The 25,709-nt window shown below is 39.2% G+C and overlaps 1 protein-coding gene across 5 annotated transcripts in view; it reads left to right on the plus strand.

The window, feature by feature from the left end:
• LOC121506114 (receptor tyrosine-protein kinase erbB-4-like) overlaps positions 1 to 25,709 on the plus strand; it is a 497,295-nt gene that overhangs the window by 338,378 nt on the left and 133,208 nt on the right. For all 5 annotated transcript variants that reach the window (XR_005991613.1, XM_041781682.1, XM_041781685.1 and 2 more), the window contains exons 4-12: positions 2,035 to 2,169; positions 3,468 to 3,533; positions 7,824 to 7,942; positions 8,637 to 8,778; positions 10,850 to 10,963; positions 16,078 to 16,204; positions 19,046 to 19,119; positions 19,937 to 20,027; positions 22,039 to 22,244. Coding sequence is in view for 4 of the 5 variants with exons in the window: in XM_041781682.1 (XP_041637616.1) it covers positions 2,035 to 2,169; positions 3,468 to 3,533; positions 7,824 to 7,942; positions 8,637 to 8,778; positions 10,850 to 10,963; positions 16,078 to 16,204; positions 19,046 to 19,119; positions 19,937 to 20,027; positions 22,039 to 22,244 (1,074 nt within the window). In the remaining variant the exon portion in view is untranslated. The remainder of the gene's footprint in view (positions 1 to 2,034; positions 2,170 to 3,467; positions 3,534 to 7,823; positions 7,943 to 8,636; positions 8,779 to 10,849; positions 10,964 to 16,077; positions 16,205 to 19,045; positions 19,120 to 19,936; positions 20,028 to 22,038; positions 22,245 to 25,709) is intronic.

Genomic DNA, 25,709 nt, shown 5'->3' on the forward strand with positions numbered 1-25,709 from the left:
TGCTTTTACCATGAGTAGAGCCTTTAGACTTAGATGGTCACCCAAAAATAAGAGAGCAAACATTTTTTGGTTGAGTTTCACCAAAATCAGGTTTTTTAAGACCCTGGACGATCCTGATAAATGTGTCAAACTTTCTCAAATACTGAGAAAATAAATTGATGTAGAGAAATTTTATGGCTTAAGCACTAACTTTGACTATCTGGGGATGCAAGGAACAAATGTTAAGGATCACCAAATTCAGAGTGTCTAGTCCTCTGGAAACTTCTAAGAAATGTACCAAATTTTATACTTATTTATCCAAAGGTTTTTGAGATATTAACCAGTAGGTCTTGAGTTAGGTGGTATTACGACCAACCAACAGGCCAACATCAAACCGTCAAATCCTGGCCTAAAAGTACAGTTTCCAAGAAACCTAAACTAGAATAGAGCCTTCAAATTAGATGGTTCACCTAAAAGTAGGAGAACAAACAATTATATGTTGAATTCCCCCAAACCAGAATTTTTCAAACCCCTGGACAGTCGTGATAAATGAGCAAAACTTTCTTAGAGTTAAGATAATTTATGGATTTAGGGAAATTATATCCTGTATCCGATACCAATTTTGACCAGCTGGGGATCAAACAAACAAAGGTTAAAAATCAACAAATTCAGGGTGTATATGCCTTCAGACAATACTGATAAATGAACCAAATTTTATGCAAATACATCCAATAGTTTTTGATATACTTAGGTCTTGTATTAGGTGATATTTCTGCCAACCAGCAGGTCAACATTTGCAACTATAACATCGAACCATGACCTAACACTACTGTTTATAAGAAACCTAAACTAGAGAAGAGCCTTTAGGTTCAAACACAAAAAAAGACAACAATCAAAGGTTGAGTTTCATCAAAACTAGGATTTTTCAACCACCTGGACAATCTTGATAAATATGCCAAACTTTCCCAGCTTGAGGATCTCCAAATTCAGGGTGTATATGCCTTTGGACAATATTGATAAATTAACCAAATTTTAAACCAATACATTCAATAGTTTTGGAGATACTAGAGTCTGGACCAAGGTGTTGGACTGGTCGATTAGCATTCCAATTTCAGCAACATTTAGTGTCAATTATACAATTCTTGTTTAACAATATCCTTTATTTTTGTTGTGATCAAATATTAATCCAATTGTCGCCCAATTATTTGAATCAAACAGCTACTGCCAATGCAATCCATTCTTTGTATGTAGAGAATATTGATTGTTTTTGAACCAACTTTGACAAGCTGGGGATTCTACAAACAAAGTTGAATGATCAAGAAATTTACTCCTTTTAATCCTCTGGACTGTGTTTGTAACTCTACCAAATTTTATTCCAATACATGCAATGGCTTTTGAGATACTGGCATCTCTACAAAGGTGGTATACAGGCCAACCAGCAGGCCTATAATCATATCATAGCCACAAAGCACTCTAAACAAGAACATTAAACTATGAGTTTAAGCCTACAATGGGAGAATTCCTACACAAAGGCTACTAACTATTTAATCCTGGGTACTGTTGACTGCATTTATAGGCATCCATTCATAAAGTTTGAACCAAATATTTTAACAAGGTAGCAATGTGGCTTTCCTTTAAGTTATGTACGATGCCTTCCATTGACATTCAAACTTATTACTGGCTTTGTTTTTAAGCTGAATGAAATGGCTTAATGCAAAACTAGAAAGCAATACCAACAAACATTTAAGAGTTCTTTCTGAAACGAGGCTGTTCTGTTTACATAGTAGAATCCATTAACTTATTTATTTAGAGTACCTCTTTATGAAACATCATTGCCTTTAGACCTGGCATTGAATTACTGTGTGCATGTGTCAATAGCATTTATCTTCATGCTCAGATGCACTTCAGGGAACACCTTATGCAGCACGGTACTTTGAGACAAAAAAGGATTGGATTCAACCTTGAAGTATTGATTTTCTGCCATCATGTACATGTACCATATATCCATGGCTAGGTGCTCATTCTCTCCATCCCTGTCTTTTTTTTCCTGTGCAGAGATACTAAATGGGGGGGTTTATGTTGACCAGAACAAATTCCTGTGCCATGCGGACACCATCCATTGGCGTGACATTATCAAGAACCCCCAGGCGGAGCTGCTGGTGGTGCCATCCAACAACAGCAACCTTGGATGTGAGTATGGCCAAAAACCAGTGGGACCAGTATCTTTGGATGGGAATCAAACTTTTTCTTAGCTTTGTCTCTAAAATGTGAAGTGCCAACACTCTGTAGAGGCACACATACACACCCCACCAGTAGCAGCCATGCCCCTTCCCTTTTTATTCATTCTGTTTGCCTGGCGGTCATTTGGAAGCGAAATCACATAGTGTTAGATCAGCGTGTGAACCTTTCCATTGTAGTGGTGTGGTAGCGCCTCTGCAGCGAGGCCCATGGAGCTGCTGTCCGCTGTGCTCTTTTTAAATCTCAGTGAAGCTGACAGCTGGTTTGAAGCTGCCCACTTCCCCCCCTTACCCCTCCTCTGTGGTCCCCGCAGTCCCTCAGTTCCCTCTTCTTTGGACATAACAGGCGTCGCTATCCGGCGGACATTCAGTGTCAGAACTGGCTCTTCAAGACAGGCGCTCTCCTCTCCAAACTTTTGGATCTTTTGGATGAGTCTCTTGCTCATTTTAAGGGAGGCACAGAAGTTTCTGAAGACCCTCGGTATCAAAGCACGTCAGAGCAAACAATAGGGACAGCTAAGGCGCCAAACAGCGAGCAAAGACAAAGAATACGGTTGAAGTTTTTTGTGACGAATAGGCAACATGACCTATCTTTTCCTGAAGATACTTTGTCATAAGCTTGACTCAACGCCTTAGCAAGCGAACATCATGTAAAGTTAGAAAGGCTAAAATAAAGTTCAGAAAACACTATTTAGTGCAAGATGTGTGCTACTTTGTTGATTAGATGACACTGGAGGAGGATGGAGAGCAAAAAAGAACAGAGGAGGAGGGCCAAAAAATGACAAGAGAGCGTGTGGGAGATGAGGTTGCCAAATCGGGGCCTTTTGCCAAGGCATAGTTAGTATTTAACATTAACAACCCCACGGTGGGAGTGGTTGAAGGGTCCGGGTGACAATCTGCTGCACTGTTCCACTTACTCTGTAATTAACCCGTAGTCAATTAAGCCTTGATGATGAACCACTGGCAGATGAAGGTTGTGAGTACTCTGTCAGGTCCCACTTTGCTCGTGTGAGTGCTTGACGGAAGGGAGTAGGAGCCTGTCTTTCATGGTTATGTTCACAACAAGTTTCCGCGGTTGCTCTGGGTTGTGTTGTCAGATGAGCAAACGAGATGTGTCACTGCCACCACTTGGGGAAGTTGTAAGGCTATGCGTGAGGGAACAATTAGTGCATGAGGAAGGCCTTTTATTTCTTTAATCTTCATTTAAAGTTTGCAGATAAGTTGTCTCAGTCACATTGTTCTGTTCTGCAGGCCGGCGCTGTCATCGCTCTTGTAACGGACGCTGCTGGGGCCATCAGGAAGATCAGTGTCAAACCTGTGAGTATGCACACTGGCACAGACTTTGAATTATCCTGGGAAGTCAAGAAGGCAGGTTAAGTGTGACTAATGGGACATTAAAGCTACTGAACAAGAGAAATGTTTGACATTTTGAGTATTACTTTTATTCGCTTTGCTGCCAGGAGGAAGATGAGAAGATGGATAACTCCCTTTTGTGTGAATATGTCACAGAGAGCAGGTACTAGGGTCGAGTTAGCTTAGCTTAACTGAGCTAAATAACCAGTTTGTATATAGATTGAGCTAACATATCTCCAACGTTAAGGGGTTAGTTTCTTAAACCAAAATAATCAATTCAGTCTCAATGCTAAGCTAAGCTAGGCTAAACACACCAAGGCTCAAGCTGTTAGCCTAGCTAATGCACAAACATGAAGCTATACCTCTCAACACTTATTTGATTTTAGAAGTACTTGGTTGTATTTTTCTTCATGAAAACCTAGCTATTGAGGTGGTATTTTACTGCAATTAAACCTTATGCTAAGCTAACCTAAACTTTTCCCATACTCAAGCACTTCAGCCTACATAAAACACAGCTATGAAGATTTTCCCGTCGCTTTCTGGAAACATAGCACACAGGGGTTTCTAAACATGTTTATAGGTATGTTTCTCTTTTCTGAACATAGCCTAGCAAGCTTGTTTCATTTTAATGCTCAGATAAGCTCATCTTGAGCTCAGTAGCCAACCTTACACATGGACATAATGCTACCATCAGTCTTCTTTCTTACATTATTGTGTTTGGGTTTTGTTTCATTTTCTGACATCTTGAAAGCCCACCTAGCTAATTCCCATTGCCTTTAGTCTTAATGCTAAGGTACGCTAAATGTTTCAACACTCTAGCTATGAGCATAATGCACAAATGTGAGACTGGTATTAGTCTGTAGATGACACTTCCTGAAAAATATATACACCATAAGCATTAGAGGCATTTGGCCTTATGATAAGCTGGGCTAGCTGTATGCTAATCTTAACACTGCTTAACTCGAGCTATGAACTTTATGCACACAAATAATGTGGAAATTAATCTGTAGATAACATTATCTATTTTTAGATACCACTATGCTTTCAGTTAGCTTAGCTTAGCACAAAGGCTAATTCAGCTATGAACTTAATATACATACATTACCTTAAAGAAATGTTTATATCTGAAATGTTTAAGCTTTATGCTAAACAAAGTTAGGCAAGGCTACGCCAAACATTAACTGCAGCTATGAACCTTAAACACAAAACCAGCCAAATATCTTTCCATAGATAACACTAACTGGAAAAAATTTATAAAATGAACTTGAGATGTAGTATCTTATGCTAGGCTAAGCTAACAGTCCCCTTACTCAAGCTCAGCTAGCTAACCTTACACAAAAACATACCAGTGTTTTTATTTCACTTCTTTAAAAAGATAGTGTGTGCTGATTATGATAGTAAGTATTTTCTGTAAACTTGGGACAAGCCTTGCTAGTTAATTGTCTTGCTTTTAGTCTTCGTGCTAAGCTACGCTAAAAATTTTCTCACACCAACACTGAATGTAATGCAAACAGAACACTTATCTTAGTCGAAAGACAACATTTTTCAAGAGATGTACCTCTCATTGTGAGCATTTTAGGTGTTATGTTAGCCTAGACTAGCTTTATGCTTAGCTTAGCATTCCTTCACTCCAACTACAAAACTTACCATTAAATAAGATGCTAATGCTACCCTGTAGATTACAATATCTAAATATAAGTCACATTGTAAACATTTAAGATGCTAAGGCCTTCAATCAAAGGGAGGCTAAGCTAAACACTTGCTCCTGCTGTGAACTTAGCACACAAAATTAGGCTGATATCCTCTACTATCTAAAAAAAACAAGACATAGTGAGCATTCAAGGTGTTAATGCCTGATTTTACATAAGCTTACTCAAGCTAGGTTAGCAAAAAGCAGACATCTCATAGTGGACATTTGAGGTGTTCAGGCATCATGCTAACAAGGCTAACCTTGTGCTTAGCTAAAGATTTCCTCCCTTTAGCTATGAACCTAACACTCAAATATGGGGCTAATATCACTGTAGGTTACACAACAATCCCCTTACCCAAGCTCAGTTGGCTAACCTTATTCGAAGACATAAGGCACCTTTGAGTGTTTTTTATCTTACCTCTTAAAAATGTTAAGCAGTGAGTTTAAGCTGTCTCCGTAGCCTAGCTGGCTAACTCCTGTGCTTTCAGTCTTTGTGCTAAGCTAAACAATTCCTAACTCCAGTGTTCAGGTGAGACTATTTAAGGTGTTGAGGTTTTATTCTAACCCAAGTTAGCCTTGTGCTTAGCTAAACCCTCCCTCCATCTGTGAGCCTAACAGCCTAAGATGTAAGGTTAATGTCACTCTGTGGATTACACTACCTATGTCATTTAGTGAACATTTAAGCTTAGCTATCTTAGCTAAGTAAAAGTAGCTATTTGAAATAACACTATATGAAGAAAGAAGTCACAGTTGGTATCTGAGGTGTTAAGATATGCTAGGGTAAGCTAACAGTCTAACAATCCCCTCACTCAAGCTAACATTACTTGAAGGCACAAGGCCAAAACAGTTAGCTTTAGTTGTGTTGGTAGTCTAGCTGGCTAATTCCTATGCTTTCAGTCTTTGAGCTAAGCTAAGCTAAATATTTCTCCACTCTAGCCAGACATAAAAACATAAAGGAGGCTAAAAAGAGTCTATAGAAGACACCGTTTGAAAAATATTTCATATGTGAGCATCCCAATGCTAAGCTAGGCTATGAAAAATGCTTACATTCAGGCTGATATTAGTCTGTGGTGGAAAAACATGAGTATCTGAGGTTTGTAGGCCTTATGCTAATGTAAGCTAAGATTACTGTCCCCTGTCTCAAGATCTGTATACTGTATTATTAAAATATTAAGACTAACTTGCATATAATGTCAAATTTTGGAAGCTTGGCCTGTTTATAATCATGACCTTCAGTTTTTCTGCTAAACTAGGCTGACTGCATTTTAGCTCAAGCCTTGAAATTAAACACATGAGAATGTTCAGAGATAAAGGGGTATTTCACATTTTAATTTCTTTTAGTTTCCAAATGATGAACCTAATTTGACGCTGAAAGGAGATACTTGAAACTGGACGACTCTTCATTGAATTCTTGGATGATTAAATTGCCATGAATCAGATAATAGTTGTAGTAGTGACCTGAATGGTTGCTGAAATTTGGGAGCATTTTGTGCTCTTTAATCTGCTATAATCCCTTTTGACACAGACATATTATTTTGGCAGTGTGAGCACTTGAGTACAAAGCTATTTTATTTTTATCTCGTGGTTTTATTGAGCTCAAAACCATAAATAAATAACAATATGAAGTCATGGAAAGAAACCAAAGCAAGACAAAAGAGGAGCCGACAACATAGTTGTGTATAATTGCAGTTCTGCGGTTCTACTCATGTCAGACAGATCTGTAGAGTAACTGGCCTGTTTTTCACTGACTAATAGACTACTGGGCCTTGTTATATTTTTCACTTCTGCATCATTATGCTCCCAACACAGCAGAGAAGTGAGCACAGCAGTTTTTAATGCCTCAGTTTTAAGCTCCTGCTGGCTCACTGGCTGGTACATCTGTTAATGTACCAAGCATGTGTGGGAGGCCCTTCTTTAGCACAAGTATTGGAGCTACTTTAATGCTGTAGGTTTCTGCCATGTCCAAGTGTTATTGCTAAGCTAATAATACAACTTCCTTTTAAGTAGTGTGGCAGTAAAATGAAGGGAATTCTTCCCTGGATGCCACAAGAATTGGCAAGTCAACGAGGAAAGCCAGACTTTCAGGGAATTATCAGCACAATTGGAAGCTGCTTTGGCCAATTTGTCGACTTGGCAAGAAAGAGTCGTAGTAAAAGTGCAGTTATAGCGAGGTTTACTTCTATTTTTCAGTGGGGAAACCAGTTGAGCTCACTCCTTCCTCAGATTGCTAGGTGCAAGCAGACAAGTGCAACTGCAATTTTCTTGAAACTGAGCTCAAGCTGGACAATAAGAGGCTCTTTCAAGGGCACCTCCGGAGCAGTTGTTGAGAGAAAAAGTGATTTTTAAAGTCTGTCTGTGCATTCAAGCAAGCGACCTAGTGGTCACGGACCCACTCCAGTGACCTTTAGGTTGCCCAAGCCTCTAATTTCTTTCTATACCAGACGATGTTTGCGTGCAGCTATACCGTTAGAGGTCAGGTTGAGGGTGGTGGTATTGTCTCTTCTTATGAGTGTGAATGTGTCTCTCAGACCTTTAAAATTCTCTCTCTTTCACTTCCTGGGCAGTGACAAAGACGGTGTGTGCAGAGCAGTGTGACGGGCGATGCTTCGGGCCTTACGTCAGCGACTGCTGCCACCGCGAGTGCGCCGGCGGCTGCTCGGGCCCCAAGGACACGGACTGCTTCGTATGTCAGACTGCCACGCTAACACACACACAAAAGCTGTCACCATCTCTATCACTTCCTTCTTCTTTCCTCTCTCCTACTTCCTTTTCCTCTTATTTCTGAGCACAAAAGCAGCCCCCCAGTATCCCTATCATTTTCCACTCCCGATCCTTTTTGTGCAACATCTGTTCGTCATCCTCCCCGCCTGAAAGTGATCCACGTTATTTACCGACTGATAAATTGTCATTTTACAGGGCGGTAAAGTCTGATGCAGCGTTGGCTCTTCAAAGAACAAATTGGTGATTCAGTGTTCCAATTAGTATCCCGTTTATCACCCCGAGTTCTTCTTAGTCTGCACGCTCCAGACAAGGATACGGCACGCACAATGACGGGGATGATATTGTCGTTGTAATTCACAGAACGGCTCATCCAATTCAATTACAGCCTGTGGCCACAGACAACGAAACACTTAAGAGGTTTATAGGACAACATTTCAGCATTTACATCATGGCTGTGGATCAATGGCTCCAATTTTTCTCCCATTTGGCGCTTGGAGAGACAAGGTGCTGCTGTGTGATACGCATGTCGCACTTCAACGTAAAAATGAAATGCTGCTGTAATACTCTTTCATTCACCCGCCATGTTTGTCCTCATGGGAAGCTTGGCTTGTATCCCCCCCTGCCATCGTCTCACTGTGTTTATGTTCTCTCTGCAGGCTTGCACCAATTTCAACGACAGCGGAGCGTGTGTAACCCAGTGCCCTCAGCCATTCGTGTACAACCCCACGTCTTTCCAACTGGAGCACAACCCAAGAGCCAAGTACACCTATGGGGCCTTCTGTGTCAAGAAATGCCCACGTAAGTCAAGTAATGGATTTCGAAGAAGCTGCATGTTCATATATTTCCTGTGAGACCATAATACCAGGGATCTCTCCAGAGATTAACAGCTTTCTTGTTTGTTTGTTGTATCCTTTTTAAACTGCCAGTGGGTTCAAGTGATCTTAAGCTCAAGTCACATCAGACAATATAGTCATGTTTGCCATGAAACAGGAAGTGTTTTTCCCCAGAGTCTTAAAACATTCATAGAGCTATGATTCTTAGCGCAAAATTTTTGAATGAGAAAAGGAGAGCATTGATTCCAATTTTTTGAAAATTCCTCAAAGTCGAAGGCCACCCTGCTGAGATTAATGGCTCTGCCAGAGTTTCAGGACTCTGGAAAAACTACTTCCTGTTTCATGGCGAACAAAAAGTCTGCCATGACTATGGTTTAATGCGACTTGGATCCACTGGCAGTTTTTAAAAGGCTACAACAAACAGCAATGACCACAAACATTACATTTTCATGTTTAAATTACATTTTGTGAAAATTTATGCAATTTTATCATTATTATTTTGTTGGAATTTGGTTAGTACCTTTACCGTAAGCAACTGCTTTTAGCTTTATGTGAAATTAGTTGCATTTCTGGGAATATTACGTTAAAAAAATGCAGATTTGCATTATGTTTGTGGTTTATTATGTTGGCAGGTAGGTCTTCCTTGGTTCCCTTTGCAAGGCTAGGTTAGACATACTTCCTACTCAGTAGGTTCTTTATCATTAAAAACAACTGAAAATATTCTGTTTTGACAGTTTAATTTACGTTTGCTGCCACTTATGTCACAAACTGGCAAGGGGTCCAGGGTTCAAATCCCGGATGAGCCCCCATTTATCTTGAACTGGCTCTTTTATAATCTTGGCTCATTAAAGAATAAAGACAAAGATACAGTAGGGTGTTTGAAGATCACTAGAACTTTCTTAAAAGTTGGGAAATGCTCATGATTGAAGCTAGTGAGTTGTCATTAACTAAGTTGGGGAATGTCATATTGACATCCACAGTAATGTTGATAGTTGTGAAGTACAGATCCACGGCTTTTTGAGTCTCCAAGTAAAATTCCACTCGTCATTTATTGTCTTAAACCAAGGAGTCTTTTCAATCAAACCAGCACTTACTTTACAAGGTTTTTACCACTATTTCCTTTAAATACAGAATTACGGCCTAATGAGGGAGAAAAGCAGCTAAAAAGTGGTCCGTCCACACGTTAAATCAAGCAGTCATTCCAAGGTGACCCAGACTCTTAAATACACATTGGATAGGAATATTCTTGTGTGTTGATGGCAGCACTTGTCTCCATATTTTGTGTTTGTAAATTAGTTGCAGTGGTTCATAAGATGCAGCCCACTATATAGCTAAAATGAAAGGTTTAAAAAGTACATCAAATTTTCAACATTGGGAGTTGCCACTTGATTTTGGCAGACTGCCAGTCAGAGTTTTGGGATTTTTTAAGTGAGAGCCAGGGGGCTCAGCCACCCCTGCACACTGCAAGAAACTACTTTGCCTTTATAAAGTTTTTAAGCTTGTGTATATTAAAGAAGCATTTATCTTCTATGTATCATGAAATAAGATTTTAGGCAATTACTCCCAGTCAGGACAAATTACTCAAACATAAATAAATTGTGCATCTCAATGAAGTTGTTGCAACGCCATCTGTTTCAACTTCTGGCAGCTGAAAAGGAAGTAAATCTGAGACGTCGCTTTCACAGTGATATGAAGTCAGAGTGCAGCAGTAAATCAACAAGCGTGCACAGAAAGTCAAGCGACAAAAACAGATTGCATATTCAAGTTCCACTGATCATCAAATAAGCATACACCAGTCGCACTTTAGCACCGCAGCCACCAAGTACTAATTTGATTCATTACTTTTGCTGAGCAATATAGCCTTAGACCATTAGTTTTCATCATTATACAAATGTGATTAAAATACAATCAATTTCTCGCAATTAGAGTGCTCTTTACAGGAAATTGTTCCAAGACTTAATGCCACACTTTGATTTTATATTTTAAAATTAATTTACTCTACTTATCAACTTGTTTTTGTTTTCTCTTACCGCCAGATAATTTTGTGGTGGACCACAGCTCCTGCGTCAGAGCATGTCCCAGCAACAAGATGGAAGTGGAGGAGAACCGCATCAAAATGTGCATCCCCTGCACTGACATCTGCCCCAAAGGTAAATCCAGTACCATCTTTACATGTCAGTTTTTAACGGACAGCACCTCAGATCGCTCTGTTTTCATCATTATAATAGTTTAATGGTTTGATTTACCATTAATTCCCTTAATACAACCCGAATTCCAAAAAAGTTGGGACACTGTGTGTAATATAAATAAAACCCATATTTTATTATCAGTAGAATTTACTGAGACATTTGATCATTTCATGAAAATATTAGCTCATTTTGAATTTGAAGGAAGCAACAAATCTCAAAAAAGTAGGGGCAGGGCCATGTTTACCATCGTGTTGGAGCCGCTGTTCTTTAAAAAAAACAGTCTGTCAATGTCTTGGAAGTGAGAAGACCTTTATCTGGAGTTTTGAGTGAGGAATGTTGTCCCATTCATACCTGATGTAGGATTATAGCTGCTCAAGTGTCCTAGGTCTTTATCGCTGGATTTCTCATTTAATGTTTTCTATTGGTGAAAGGTCTGGACTCTTCTACTGTGAAGCCATGTTGTCATGATGGATGCGGTATATGGTTTAGCATTGTCTTGCTAAAATATGGAAGACTTTCCCTGAAAGAGGCATTGTCTGGATGGGAGCCAATGATGCTTTAAAACCTCTTTTTACTTTTCAGCATTGACAGCGCCTTTACAGATGTCTAAGCTGCCTATGCCATGTAGTCTTAGTCAATGGTTTCCCAAAAGAATAAAAAATTTTGATTCATGTGACCACAGAACAGTTTTCCATTTTACCTTGGTCTATTTTAAACAAGCTTTGGCCCAGAGAAGACAACCGTGTTTCTGGATCTTGTTCACATATGGCTTCTTCTTTATGTGACACAATTTTAACTGGCATTTGTAGATGGCGTTAGGAGCTGTGTTGACAGACAGTGATTTCTGGAAGTGTTCCTGAGCCCATGCAGGGATTTCTAGTACAGAATCATGCCTGTTTTTAATGCAGTGCCACGTATGGGTCCAGAGATTATCGGTCCTTGCACATGGGATTCCTCCATATTCTCTATACTCTACTTCTCTAAAATGCTGCTTTTATACCCAGCCGTGTTACTGACTTGCTGTGTGTTAGTTGCAAAATCCTCCAGCTGTTTTATGTTGGTGCCAGTTACTTTTCCAGCCTTTGGTTGCCCCATCCCAATTTTTTTGAGATGTGTTGCTGCCATCTGCATCTTTCAGTTTTATTGTGAATACGAAATATGGGTTTGAAAATCACTGCATTCCATTTTATTTACACAGCACCCCAACTTTTTTGGAATTTTGGTTGTGGATTAAGCCAGCTGGCCATGAAAATGTTGACTTTCAGACACATAATCCCACCTACAAAGCCTCATAATCCAATCAATGGGGACATCTGCGAATGATTAACCCACCTTAACTCTGATTGGTCCTCTTTTAATCTTACCACCTTGATAGATTTTAAGCCAATTCCATGGGATTTTACTCATGAATATTAACATTATAGTGAAAAATCAAAAGAGTTCATAGAGATCAACGACTATTTGTCAAAACTTGGAAAAGTGAAGCCCCACTGCTTTAGTGTCATCACATTGTTGGGTCTGATGCTAGCACTAAAAGTACATGTCAAAGTTTGACACTTTGAGTGAGCCTTAACTGCCACCGCCAGTCCGTTTTTGATGAAACTAGGAGCGATGATGTATTTTATTGCCTGTTGGCCCGGAGAGAGCCGGCATCGCTCATAACTGGTGACTGTTGCCTTGTGAGATTGTCACATTTGTTTCAGTGCAGAAATAAACTGACAACAGACTGACTTTAAAGCCACTCCCTGACACGCTGGGTGCAGTGTCAGCAGGATGTAACACGAAGAACAAAGTGGAAGATGCGCTGAGTAAAAAATGGTGATTTTTCAGAGAGTAAGGAGGATGTTACATACAGATTTCTCCTTTCCAGCTTTGTATATACTGTACAAGAGCTTTTGTAGCTAAACCATTTAATCTGGTAGCATTTTAGTAACTGATGATACTGGATCAGCCTGGGAGAATAACTTTAAAAGCTTTCCGAGAAAAGTAATTCATTGTATGGGGCTCGGATAAGCTTTTTCTATTAAAACAAACCATTTTCATAGCTGTATTCTAAAAAAAAAAACTCCTAAAAAAATCAACATTTTTTTTTTATTTTAGCCAATGAAAGGGCTCTGTTTTATCAAAACCATCCCAAAATAGCATTAAAAGTGGCTTTATGCTTCTTTTTTTCCACTGACTCATACAGTCATTTTTCGTCCTCTTAATTTTGAGGTTTCCTTATGACAAAATAAAGCAAGCAGGACCATAAGCATGAGTCTGACTATTTCTGTTTGTTACGTTTAGTATCTGAGGGGCAGATGTCCGGCTGTTCTTAGATTTTCCACAGCAAAGTGGTGAAAAAGAAAGAAAGGCCTTTTTTGTGAGCTTGATGGTAACAGATTGCTAATGACCTTTAACAAGCTAGCAGAATTAGCACAACAAGAGAGGTAACAAATACAGGTACATTTAAAAAATTACAATATTGTGGGAAAGTTTAATTTTTGTTGTTATTCAAATCAAAAAAGGACAACTGTCAAAGCAAGATGCATTGTACACAGTAAAATATTTCAAGTCTTTTCAGTTCTAGCCTAAACCTTGTGGGAAAAAAAAACAGAACCTCAAAATATTACAAAACAATACATTGCCAACTCTGCCACTGAAAATAGAAGTGTCTGCTTCACATAAGTTGAAGGGATTTGCTCCCACTTCCCTTTGGCCTGTGCCCTTCAGTCAAGACGTAAATATCCACAAGAAATTGACCAGTATGTTTCAGAACCATATTTTATGCTTACACTGACTTATCAACACAGAAAATCAAGTGTTGTCATCCAGAGATACAACTACAAGAAAATGACAGTATGACTGCATGTCCCCTCAAAGCTTTTGTAGATTCAAGATTCATTTGTTGATTGACTTTGTGGATGCTTCTCAATGCAGGAAAGGAAACTTGAGTTCACCTATATGCTGATGACACCCTCTTATATTGAGCCTTTTCTTCAGAAAGATGCTGTCTCAGTGCTACTTTGTTGGACTTCTTGTCCTCTAAGGCTGTATCACACTGCACATCTGCAGTTGTCTAAAGCAGTATGTTCATAAAATTTAGCAGAAAAAATATGTTCATAACAGACATCAGTCACAGGATAATCAGCGTTGTCATCCAGACGTAAAAAAGCCACCAAGAAAACAACTGAAATGTACTTGTTAACCCAGAAAAAAACAACGTATGGATGCAAATCCTGTCAAAGCTTCTGTAGATTCAAGATTCATTTGTTAATTGACTTCCTGGATGCTTGTCAGTGCAGCAAAGGAAACTCAAGTTCACCAATATGCTGATGACACCCTCTTATATTAAGCTCTTTCTAAAGACAGATGCTCTGTCTTAGTGCTACTTTGTTGGACTGCCAAGGCTGCATTCACACTGCACATCTGTAGTTGTCTTAACAGCAGTATGTCCATAAAATTGAAAATGTGTCCATAACACGTTAAGCACAGGAAAACCAGCGTTGTCTTCCAGACATAAAAAAGCCACCAAGAAAACAACAGAAATGCACTTGTTAACCCAGAAAAAATAGAACATATGGATGAAAATCCTCTGAAAGCTTCTGTAGATTCAAGATTAATTTATTAATTGACTTCCTGGATGCTTCTTAGTGCAAGAAAGGAAACTTGAGTGAATCAATATGCTGATGACACTATCTTTTTTGAGCACCTTTTCTTTTCAGTGCTATTTTTGCTTTGATCATGTTTTCTTCACCTGTTCACATCACTTTAAAAAAGTGGCTCTTATCAGATGCCTCCATTCATGTCCATAGATCTACATGCAAAAGTTACTGATACTTTGCTTGAATGAGTCTGATTTCATTGTGACTTGTGCAGCCTGGCCACAGTGTGAATGCAACCGAATATATTTAGTTCACACGTTCTTTCATATGACATTGATATGCATACAGTTTAAGGGACATAAACATTGTTGGAGTGTTGTTTGATGCAGGAAATGTTTAGTTAATACAGAGTGGAAAAACTGCTGACTTCACCAATATGCAGATGACACCCTCATATTTTAACCAAATTTTTCACATCCATCCTCTGTCTTACTGTTGATTAAATATCTGAGCCATTTTAATGAATGCTGACAGACATTGACGGATTACTAAGCACTTTATACACTAACATATTCAGGATTTTTAAGGCTCCCAGTTTCAGGATGTGACACTCCCTTAAGCCACCATTAATGCTCTGTTTATTTTATCTCTTGTATTACGTACAAGACATAAATATGACAAATACAGCATAAACAGGGGTCAAATCTTTATCCCTACATCAGCTGACTGGATAATTAACATAAAATAGTCCCACGGCAAAAAGCAGCTCTTACCTTCTCTGTAATTACCTCTCATTTTGTGCGACACTATCAGCTAAATACCTAAAACGTCTAATGTGAAATTAAACAGCATTACTCCAGTTCAATACAGTGGATTAGCCCCTTCATCATATTGTTCCAACAAAAGGTAAATGATCTGCCCTTTCTCTCTGGGAGGGGAAGACAATGCTGTTTTCCTCCAGGCTCCATACACAGGCTGCGGCATCCATCGATTGGCTAATCTCTTGATTACATCGTCACGCAACGGGGAGGGGTTAATGAGGGATAGCCCAAGGAACTGTGGGAAATGATAACAAATTAACATTTCAGATATGGAATTGGCTGGTATAAATCACCATCAAAAACTGGTTACACCACTTAATGCAAGCCTTATTCATCATCCCCTCTGCCTGTGTCAGAAATACTTGGCTCACACGAGAGCACAAGTGTAATTAATGCAGATGTAATGAATTCATTATAGGGAGGAATTGGCTGTGGATTGGCCTGTGCTTTCATCAAAAGACTTCCAATGCATGCAGAGGGGCCATGGCCTTGCTTATGCACCAAAGCATGGCTTTACTTTCATTAAAGAGTATTAAGAATTAAGTTGACAAATAGCTAATAGCGCTACAAGGCTGTGTAAGGACACTACAGTAGTCAATTTACTTGTACCCATAGCAACTTAAAAGTTAATTATTTCTGAATAATACATGATTTTGTTTCATTTCACCAGTGTGCGATGGAATTGGAACAGGCAGCCTGCAGACAGCTCAAACAGTGGATGCTAGCAACATTGATAAATTTGTCAACTGCACCAAAATCAATGGCAACCTCATCTTCCTCATTACTGGAATTAAAGGGTAAGTGATGGATGGAAACCTCACCAGCAATGCTTTGAGGGATCAATTTTTATGAGTAACTGTATGCCAGAAGTACTCATTGACACCTGATTTCTTTGTAAAATTTTGATATAAGTTCAAGATAGCACAGATCAAGTTGTAACTCCCTAAAATCTTGAAACACACATAAATAAGTGTCACAATACGATACGAATTAACACTATTTGCATGCCATACATGGTGTGTTGTGGGTTGACATCAAGGTTAGTTGCAAAAAGTTGTCTATACACAAATTTAAATCTGATAGACACTGGAGTCTACTGAGTATGGTGTTTCCCTTGTCAGTGTTCATGTTTTATCCCCTTTAGGCTGTATTTTGGTCTCCACCAACTGGGCTAATATAATGCAATATTGATAATGTTAACTAATAGTTACTTATTGGCACATCAAATGTTAAGAAACATGGGAATCAATGGGTGTAGAGTTGCTGTCCATTATTTGAAGTCCAGTGTTCATTTCTATTTGGCTCTACTTTGGTCTCCACCAATTAAGATATAATAGCTAGCATCTTAAGCTACAAAATGCTAACTTTAGCCACAAAACTACTAAATCTAATTATTTTATGTTGATGTTCAGGTTGTTTATAGCTTGGCATGAGCTACTATGATGTTGTAATATATATACAGTACATAACAAATTTATTAGACCACCTGTCATATTTGTCTCAAAGACCATCCAGCATCATGAAGTGCTTTAATGCGGACTCTTTCATGTTCAGTGAGCTCTCCACATTTTACCATTTTGAACAGGAATGAGGAATTTCAAACTGAATTCACCCAAATTTGAGCCGGCTCACTGGGCTTCTCTGAGAAGTCAGAAATTAATCAAGCATAACATTCATCCACTAAAACTCATTTTTCTCTTCAGGAATGCAAGTAAATAACTATAATTTGACATATTAATCAAGAAATATCAATGTGCTTTACTATTTTTTTTCAGTTTGTTTGTAAATCAGTATATTTAAAAAGTCATGGATAACAATAATAATTATATTTTAGCATTAAAAATATCATATGGGTTAAAGAGTTTCTACATATTGGTGTATTAACCATTGCAGAAACATAAAAAATTATTTTGGTAATTACCAATGCTGTTAATTTAGGGCAGCTGTGGCATAAACATTACTTTGGTTAGGGTTAGGGTGGTCTGATAAATTTGTTAAGCACTGTATATATGCTAGTATTTGGGTATAGTGTCAATTTGCTTTGGTCTCCACCAATTTGCCAGACGGAAATAGCTTCTTAAGCCAAGCAGTACTTGTGTATGTAAGCTGGTCATATCAATAGTACTTATCCTTGAGCTAACATGATGTAGCAGCATAAAGACCAGCAAACAGCGTCCCTATTTTAACCTCTAATAGAGAAAAATTGGCATCTATTGGGCATAGTGTGAGGGCCCATTCTCTAAAATGCAATATTCAGTCTCCCTGAGGCTCTACTTTGTATCCATGTCTTTGTGAGACAGAATCTAGCCTCTTCAGGTGATGCTAATGTGTGCTGCTAAGCTATCATTGCATGTGATTTTTTGTTGTTGTTGAGAATCCTTTCAACTTCCACTGGCCTTGTATGATATCATAATATGTATGCTAGCAAACATTTGCCTTATTAACACATCTAATGGAAGGGAACATTTGCATTGTGATGGGGCTCAAAAAATTTTCAGGTCTCAAATTGGGCCAAATCACACTAAAGTTTGAGAAAGGCTGGTTTAGCTTATTACGAATGGTGAAACTAGTCATCAGCTTCCTATTTACCCATCTAACAACAGCATAGGTGTTTGTTATTGTGCTAATTTGTAGATTTTGATACAACTCATTGCAACAAATCAAACGTTTTTTGCTTTGCTTTAGTCTCCACCAAAGTTCTTACGCTACAAAATGATTGTGCTTGCGTAACTTGTGATAAGCTAATTATGAATGGTGAAACTAGCCATTAGCCGCCTATTTAAAAATCTTAAAGTACCATTGGCATCCATCATGTCACTTTGTTACCACTCGCAGTTGAAAATCGTACATTTTTAGCTCTACTTTGGTCCCCACCAACTTGTAGGACAAAATTTTAATGCTAGCTGATGGTGAGATTAATCACAACTTGTGTTTAGCTAGACATGAATGAAAAAGCTAGCCAATAGTCATCTATTTAAGAATCTAATGGAGAGAAACATTCTGCCTCCATTTGAGTTTATTTAGTGAATGTTGGATCTTTCTTTGGCTTGGCTTTGGATTTTTGCAAGACAAAAATTTGCCTGTTAGGCCACAAGATGCTCATATTAGCTGCTCCGACGCTAAGCCCTATGGTGCTCCAACTAGTGGCAACTTTTTTGGGGTATTTCAATAGAAATATACTGAAAATAAATGTTTTAAGTTATACAGTTCAGCTTACTTTTTCTGACTACTTGACATAATTCATACTAAATCATAATAAGCAATATTATGGACATGGTTTGTCCAGTTTAATTGCAGTACAGGTTGTTCCTACTCGCAATCCACTCGGAGTATAAAATGCGACCACTGGAACTAAGAGGTCAACCCGTTCTTCATTTATACCCCATTGTGTTTGGGAAGGTCAATGAGCTGTTGTATATACTTTGTTCAATCAGAGAGCATTGTCAAAGCACTCAGAACAGCAGACTGTATAATAGGGAATGTCTCTGGCTATGTTACTAAGAAAATGTTTTCTAAACGGTGCCGCCAGGTTCACAAGATTTATATCTCAAGATGTATTTTTAGGGAGGCTGCACTAAAGTTATGTATGCATAAAGAGTGCTCTTACTTTGTGTCTGCTTCATGTTTGTTTTCCTCAGGGACATGTATCACGGTATTGGGCCTTTGGACCCTGAGCGTCTTAACGTGTTCCGCACTGTGAAGGAGATCACAGGTGAGACTGCCTCACTGGAGTCACCTTGGAAAAATTGAGTGGACAAAACAATATTATTACACTGTGTGTGTGGATTATATGGCCTCTGAGGCTGTAAAAGAAAGCTTTTAAGAGAAAAGTGGAAAGCCTTTTTTTCTTTATCGGTGAACTCCAAAAATGTGCTCTGGTGGATATTCTGTGGGTCTCATAGTTCTTCCTGCTTACAGTAGATGCTGCAGCAGGAGTTTATTTATTCATTAACTATTAGAGCCCCCTAAGGGATGAGGAATACCTTGTATACAACCCCTTTAGTCATATTAAACCCCGACTTGCAGTTGAGCCAAACGGCTAATGGAGTGAAACTGCATTTTCATAATGAAAACCCAAGTAATAAGGAAGAGCAATGGCCGTTCTATCTCAGCCGTTTCCTGCTCTGTCCCTTTAATGTCATTTCCACAGATCCTGATCTGATATAATCAGTCATTAAAGGCAAGCGTAAGTGGACAGATTGTGTGGAATATTAAATCTATTCTTTTAATTAGCATATATTGTCTTCAAGTACATTTCCTGAAAAGAATTGCTTGAACCTCACTTACATTGCTGAACTTCTACAACCAGCAATTGCAATGCTTTTCACAACTGAATAAATTGGTTAAAATGATTACTTTCATTGCCTTGCTCTTTGTGATCCTTCAAATTAACCCAAACTTGTTGTGCGTTTTCCGCTCCCTCTCTTTCACCATTTTTACACAGAAAAATAGACTTTCCCATTTTCTGTTGGAAAATACATTCTTTGAATTTGAGTATTTTTTCCTGATTTACCTGATGTGTCTTAAAGGTTACCTCAACATCCAGTCCTGGCCTGAGAACATGACAGACCTGAGTGTGTTTTCAAACTTGGCAACCATTGGAGGTCGCACCCTTTACAGGTACGTCTGTGTTAATTCAACACACATTTTGTTATCTAAATTCCTTGTTTAACCCATTTACATGACATTACATGGAGTTCATATATTTTAGGGCAGTGTTAGAACATTGTTTGATTTATTAGTCAACTGTATTTTGGCCGACTACATCCTGCTCTGCGCTGTCCTACTTAAGAAGGTGAGATCAGGTTTGCTGATATGCAGATGACACACATATATTTTAAGCCATTGAAATCAAGTCATTCCTTTGTTTTATAGTAACTTCCTGTCATCTAGTTTTCTTTGTTGACCTATTACTTGACGTGATGGCATCTGAAAATCTTTCATTCAAATCTTCCCATTCAGGAAGGTGAGATTATGTTTGCGTATATACAGACTGCTAAGTTACTGGGCCTTTGTCATCCAGTTTCCTGGGTCTTTTGACTTGACATTGACATTCATACTTTTAAGGGCAAGTAAAGCAACTATGAAACATTGTATAATAAATACTTCAATAGTAGTTAATATATAGCATCCTGGATACGTAAGGAAAGTAAGCTGGAGTCAACCACTATGCAGATGACACCTTCTCTTCTAAGCCATCATTCTAGATAGACTTTCTCTGTCTTATGGTTTCTTTTTGACTACTGATATGCATAACTCTCTGCACAACTAAAGTATTGACTGGACATTGTTTTGTACATATGGAGGGCCTAAACATAGGCATACATTTAATGTACTTATTTCTCTGTAAAAAGGAGTGGCTTTCAGTTGTTTTCTCAAGATCTTATTTATCTTGTTCCTCGGGATAGAAATGCTGGTTGATTTAAGTCACTCTCTTAATTTAAAAGAAGTAACCTTCAGGATTTTAATAGATGTATAAAACAAGAAAACAACCCAAAGTATTCATTATCACAGTATAAAGCAAAAAGTATGGATGCATGTCCAATCAGGGCAAATTGTGGATTGACTCTCTGGATGGTCCTCAGAGCAGGAAAAGAAAGCAGAGTTCACCGATATGCTGATGATACCCTCATATCCTCTGAAATACTGTTAGTTTGTTGTACTTCTTTTCCTCTTCTTTTGGTGGCATTTTAGGAGAAAGAAAGCGATGCTGAAATACTGTTATAGCACATGTCAGAAAATGAATATATGGTTCGCCTATATGCTGATGACGTTCTACAAATGACAGTTGTTTTAAATGATACAATCTTTGTTATTTTAGAGATTGTTAAAATAAAAAGTGCTGAAACAACACAGGAAAACTCCTGTACACTCTCTGAAATTGCAAATAAACCATTGTTCTTTCTGCAAAGTAAACTCTGTGCAGGGGGGTTTTCTGCTGTTAAAAACAAGAAAATACCCACCACTGGGTGCCAAGGACTTTTTTCTGTTTCCATGGTATCAAACAGTTATTGATAGCATCTGAAGTATCATATCCAAGATTAAAATACTGGTATCCTGACAGCCCTACTTCACATCTCTTTCTGTCTTGCTGTTTTCCTGTGTATGAAAGGCTACTGTCGGAGCTTAATGAGCTGCCCAGCCCGTGTTGTTCTGCAGAGAGCCTCTTTGAAGCATCGCTAGTGACGCAGCTTTGATTAGCCCTGTTTTGATTCCAGGGTTTGTGTTGCGTTGGCTTGCAAGTGGCAGATCCGAGGCGTAGCAGCGACAGAGTTAAAGGAGATCTGGCCTTGTTTTCTTTTCTTTTTTTTTTTTTTTTTCAGCAGCTCAGCAATTTTGCACTTGAAGCTGCCTCCTTCTGCATCCTCCTAGCTTCTACCTTTATTCTATATTTCTATCTCCTCAGTTAACGCTGTTTCACATATTTTTATTTCAACTTTAACCTGCAACGCTGTTCTTTTTCTCTACTATACTTGTTTTCCTCCCTACTTCAGCTTTTATCTTTACCCTTTTCTTTAAATTTCACTGTTTCTTGTTGTTTTAGACTTAATGTTTTCCCTCTAGTCCCTTGTCTTTTTCTTTGTTTCTCCTCATGATTAAGCAATTTTTGTTTTTAATTCTCCTCTTCTAGTGGAAGTGGCATTTCTCTCCTGATCTTGAAGCAGCGTTGGATCTCCTCTCTTAAGTTCCAGTCTCTGGATGAGATCAGTGCCGGCAACGTCTACATCTTCAACAACAGTCGCCTGTGCTTCTACAACACGGTCAACTGGACATCGCTCTTCAGGACGACCAGCCAAAAAGTCCTGATCCGGAACAACCAAGACCCAAAAGAATGCAGTAAGTCCTTGCATTGGTGGTTAAATTCCCTGATTTGCAAAGACATACACAATCTATGGGAGTTCAACTTCAAGATGACAGAATTTTGATGTATTTCCCTTTGATATAGAATAGGAAAGCAATGCTAATGCTAGCTAATAAATCCTGCAGCTGCAGGTACTTGGATTGTTATGCTGTCATGTGCATAGGTATGAGGCACTAAGGCATCATCACCAGGCCTTTTCACCCAAAACAAGACTATCGGCAATAATTGGGCCCTCCACAGCACTACCAGAGGCCCGTGGCAACCCTACAACCTGCTTGGATGATACCCTTGGCCATGCTTAACCACCACATCCCCACCTTTCTCCAACTGATAGATGTGGGCTTTGTTATTTAACAGATTATTTCCCAAACCCCTAGCATTATGCAAGGACATCCAGAGGACGACTGGGGTTGTGTTGATCCTCTTTTCTGCCCATTGGTGCCCTAAGGTGGGCTTACTTGCCACATCTATGCCTTACCTCAGCCTCAGTTTTTGGCATGAATGTGCCCCAAAAGTTCTGCACTGAACTGAAACCCAATACTTACTCATTTGTATAATAAGGAATTAATTAAAAAAAAAAAGATAAATAGTCACATAAACCCACATTTGCAAAGGTGGATTTTTGGCAGCAATTGCAAAAATTAATTGAGTTGAAACACACAAAAAAATCAATTAACTGAAAAAACCTTGACTTAATGGCACCGCCATCAATGAGTCACCAGAATGTTTGTGTTTGAACCAAAAACACTTTATTATTCAAACTAACTGAATAAGTGGTATTTATTGACATGGTGATGGAAATCATGCTGGGATTTGCTGTAAATGCCCTCACATATGCCTATCTACTAACTTGTACATATTTAGCAGTAGTTAAACACCTACTAAGCTCTCTGGTTCTCTTTTTTTCCTTCCCTGTTAGACCGTCTAATTAATTCCAAAGTTAGACCCCCCTCTTATCTCTCCACAAATCCAACTCCACTCCACTGACATGTCCGTTTCCAAGGCAACTGTGTCACTCTCGCTCAGTGGCCATGAAAGCCCATATTCAGCTCCCTGCGAGCAAAGTGTTTAATGTGTCATGCACAGAGGTGGATGTAAGCCCACTGCAGGCCACGGGGAGAGTAAACACCTGATGGAACTGAGTTTACATGAGGCTTTGGCTGCAGATGGTACGAATATTACAACCCTGAAAGGCTTGAGAGGAATGATCACAGGATTTACTCATCAACGCATTCCTAGTTAGACTCAGAAACGAGAGTACCCAACCAATGTCAGTCACAGAAAATGCAAATCCAATTTACCTGAAGAATGGTTAGCATTTTTAATGGCAAGCATAATGGAACCTACTCTAAATTACAAGAGAGTATAAATGATAAATGCAAAAAATATAAAAATATAGCCATGTGTGAAATAACTGAAAACAAATTACTGCTGTTGAAAGTTCAGGATTTATTTTTGTGGTTATCTGGACTCGTGTTGTGAATATGGCTAACATGAAATGTAATGATATTTATGGCTAGAACCTAGGCTAATACAATGGCTAATATTAATATTTGCAAATAGTTGGCAATTTTTCCATCCCTGAGTAAAACGTGCAAATACTGATTCAAATCCACATGAAGACAGGCCAGTTCAAAGTCAACTCTCAAGTAAAGGTAGGCAAGTCCAAAGTAAAGAAGGGCAAATCCCAATTCAAGTCCCGAGGAAAAACAGGCTAGTCCAGACAACTCCAGAGTCCTCAGTCAAGTCCCCCAGTGAAGACAGACCAGTACAGAGTCAGTTTCCTAGTAAAGACTGGCAAGTACAGAGTCAGGTCCCAAGTATAGACAGGCATATCCAGAGTCAGGTCCCAAGTATAGACAGGCATATCCAGAGTCAGGTTCCAAGTATAGACAGGCAAGTCCAGTGTCAGATCCCAAGTTAAAAAAAAGGCATTTCCAGGTTCAGGACTTGAGTAAAGACAGGCAAGTCCACAGTCAGTTTCCTAGAAATGGTAGGCAAGACCAGAGTCAGTTCCCTAGTACAGAGAGGCAAGTCCTTTGTCAGTTCTCAAGAAAAGACAGGCAAGTCCAGAGGCAGTTCCCTAGAAATGGTAGGCAAGACCAGAGTCAGCTCCTTAAACATACAGGCAAGTCCGGAGGCAGTTTCCTAGAATAAGCAGGCATGACCAGAATTAGTCCCTATACAGACAGGCAAGTCCCTAGAGTCAGTTCCCTAGTATAGACAGGCAAGTCCAGTCTCAGTTCAGTAGTATAGACAGGCAATTCCATAGTCAGTGCCCAGAAAAAGACAGATAAGTCCAGAGTTAGTCCCCAAAGAATAGCAGCTATGTTACTAGGTCTCTTGTAAAGGCAGGCAGGTCCAGACTCAATTTCCTTGAATCAACAGGCAGGTCCAAGTCAGTTCCCCAGTATAGGCAGACAAGTCCAGACTCAGTCACCTTGTATAGACAGGCAAGTCCAGAGTCAGTTCTCAAGTGAAGGCAGCCAAGCCCAGAGTCAGGTCCCTAGTAAAAGCAGACAAGTCCAGATTAAGTTCCCTTGTAGAGGCAGTTAAGTCCAGAATCAGGTTTCAAGTATGGGCTGACATGTCAGAGTCAGGTCCCCAGTAAAGACAGCCAAGTCCAGAGTCAGTTCCTAAATAAAAACAGGCAAGTCCAGAGTCAGGCCCCGAGTGAATACAGCCAGATCCAGAGTCAGGTCCCCAGTTGAGGCCATCAAGTCCAGAGTAAGCTCCTGAGTAAAGATAAACAAGTCCAGAGTCAATCCCCAAGTAACGGCAGCCATGGTCCCATGGTACTAGGTCAGCCATAGTACTCGTTCTCTAGTAAAGGCAGGCAGGTCCAGACTCAGTTCCCTGGTATGGACAGGCTAGTCCAGAGTCTGATCCCTAGTTACGGCAGGAAAATCCTAAGTGAAGTCCCAAGTAAAGACAGGCAAGACTAGATAACTCCAATCCTCAGTCAAGCCCAAAGTAAAGGGAGACATGTCAAGATTAAAGTCCCCAACAAAGCCAGCGACTCCCAATCTGGTCCTGAACAAAGAATGGCAAGTCCCAAGTCAAAACCCAAGTGAATACAGGCGATTCGGGACTAAATGTGAACACAGACAAGTCCCAAGAAAAGAGAGACAAGTCATTCAGACTGAAAGCTTGTAAAAACCCCTGTGAGGAACTTTTAGCTTGGGTTGATTTGGCGCCCCCTGTGGACAAAGCTGCACCCCTCACATGTTCTTTAGAAAAATCTCATTCTCATTATTTATATATATCTGTAATATTTATGATTAGTTATAATTAATGTTATTATTCATTTATTATCATTTATTTTATTATTGATTGTTCCACTCAAGAGTCTGTGCCATTGAAACTAAATTCAAAAAGGTTTCTGCAGCATACTAATCCCTTTCTTTGACACCTACCCCCTGGCAGTGATTTCAAACATT

This window comes from Cheilinus undulatus, linkage group 24, assembly GCF_018320785.1.
Source record: "Cheilinus undulatus linkage group 24, ASM1832078v1, whole genome shotgun sequence".
Classification (NCBI taxonomy): domain Eukaryota; kingdom Metazoa; phylum Chordata; class Actinopteri; order Labriformes; family Labridae; genus Cheilinus; species Cheilinus undulatus.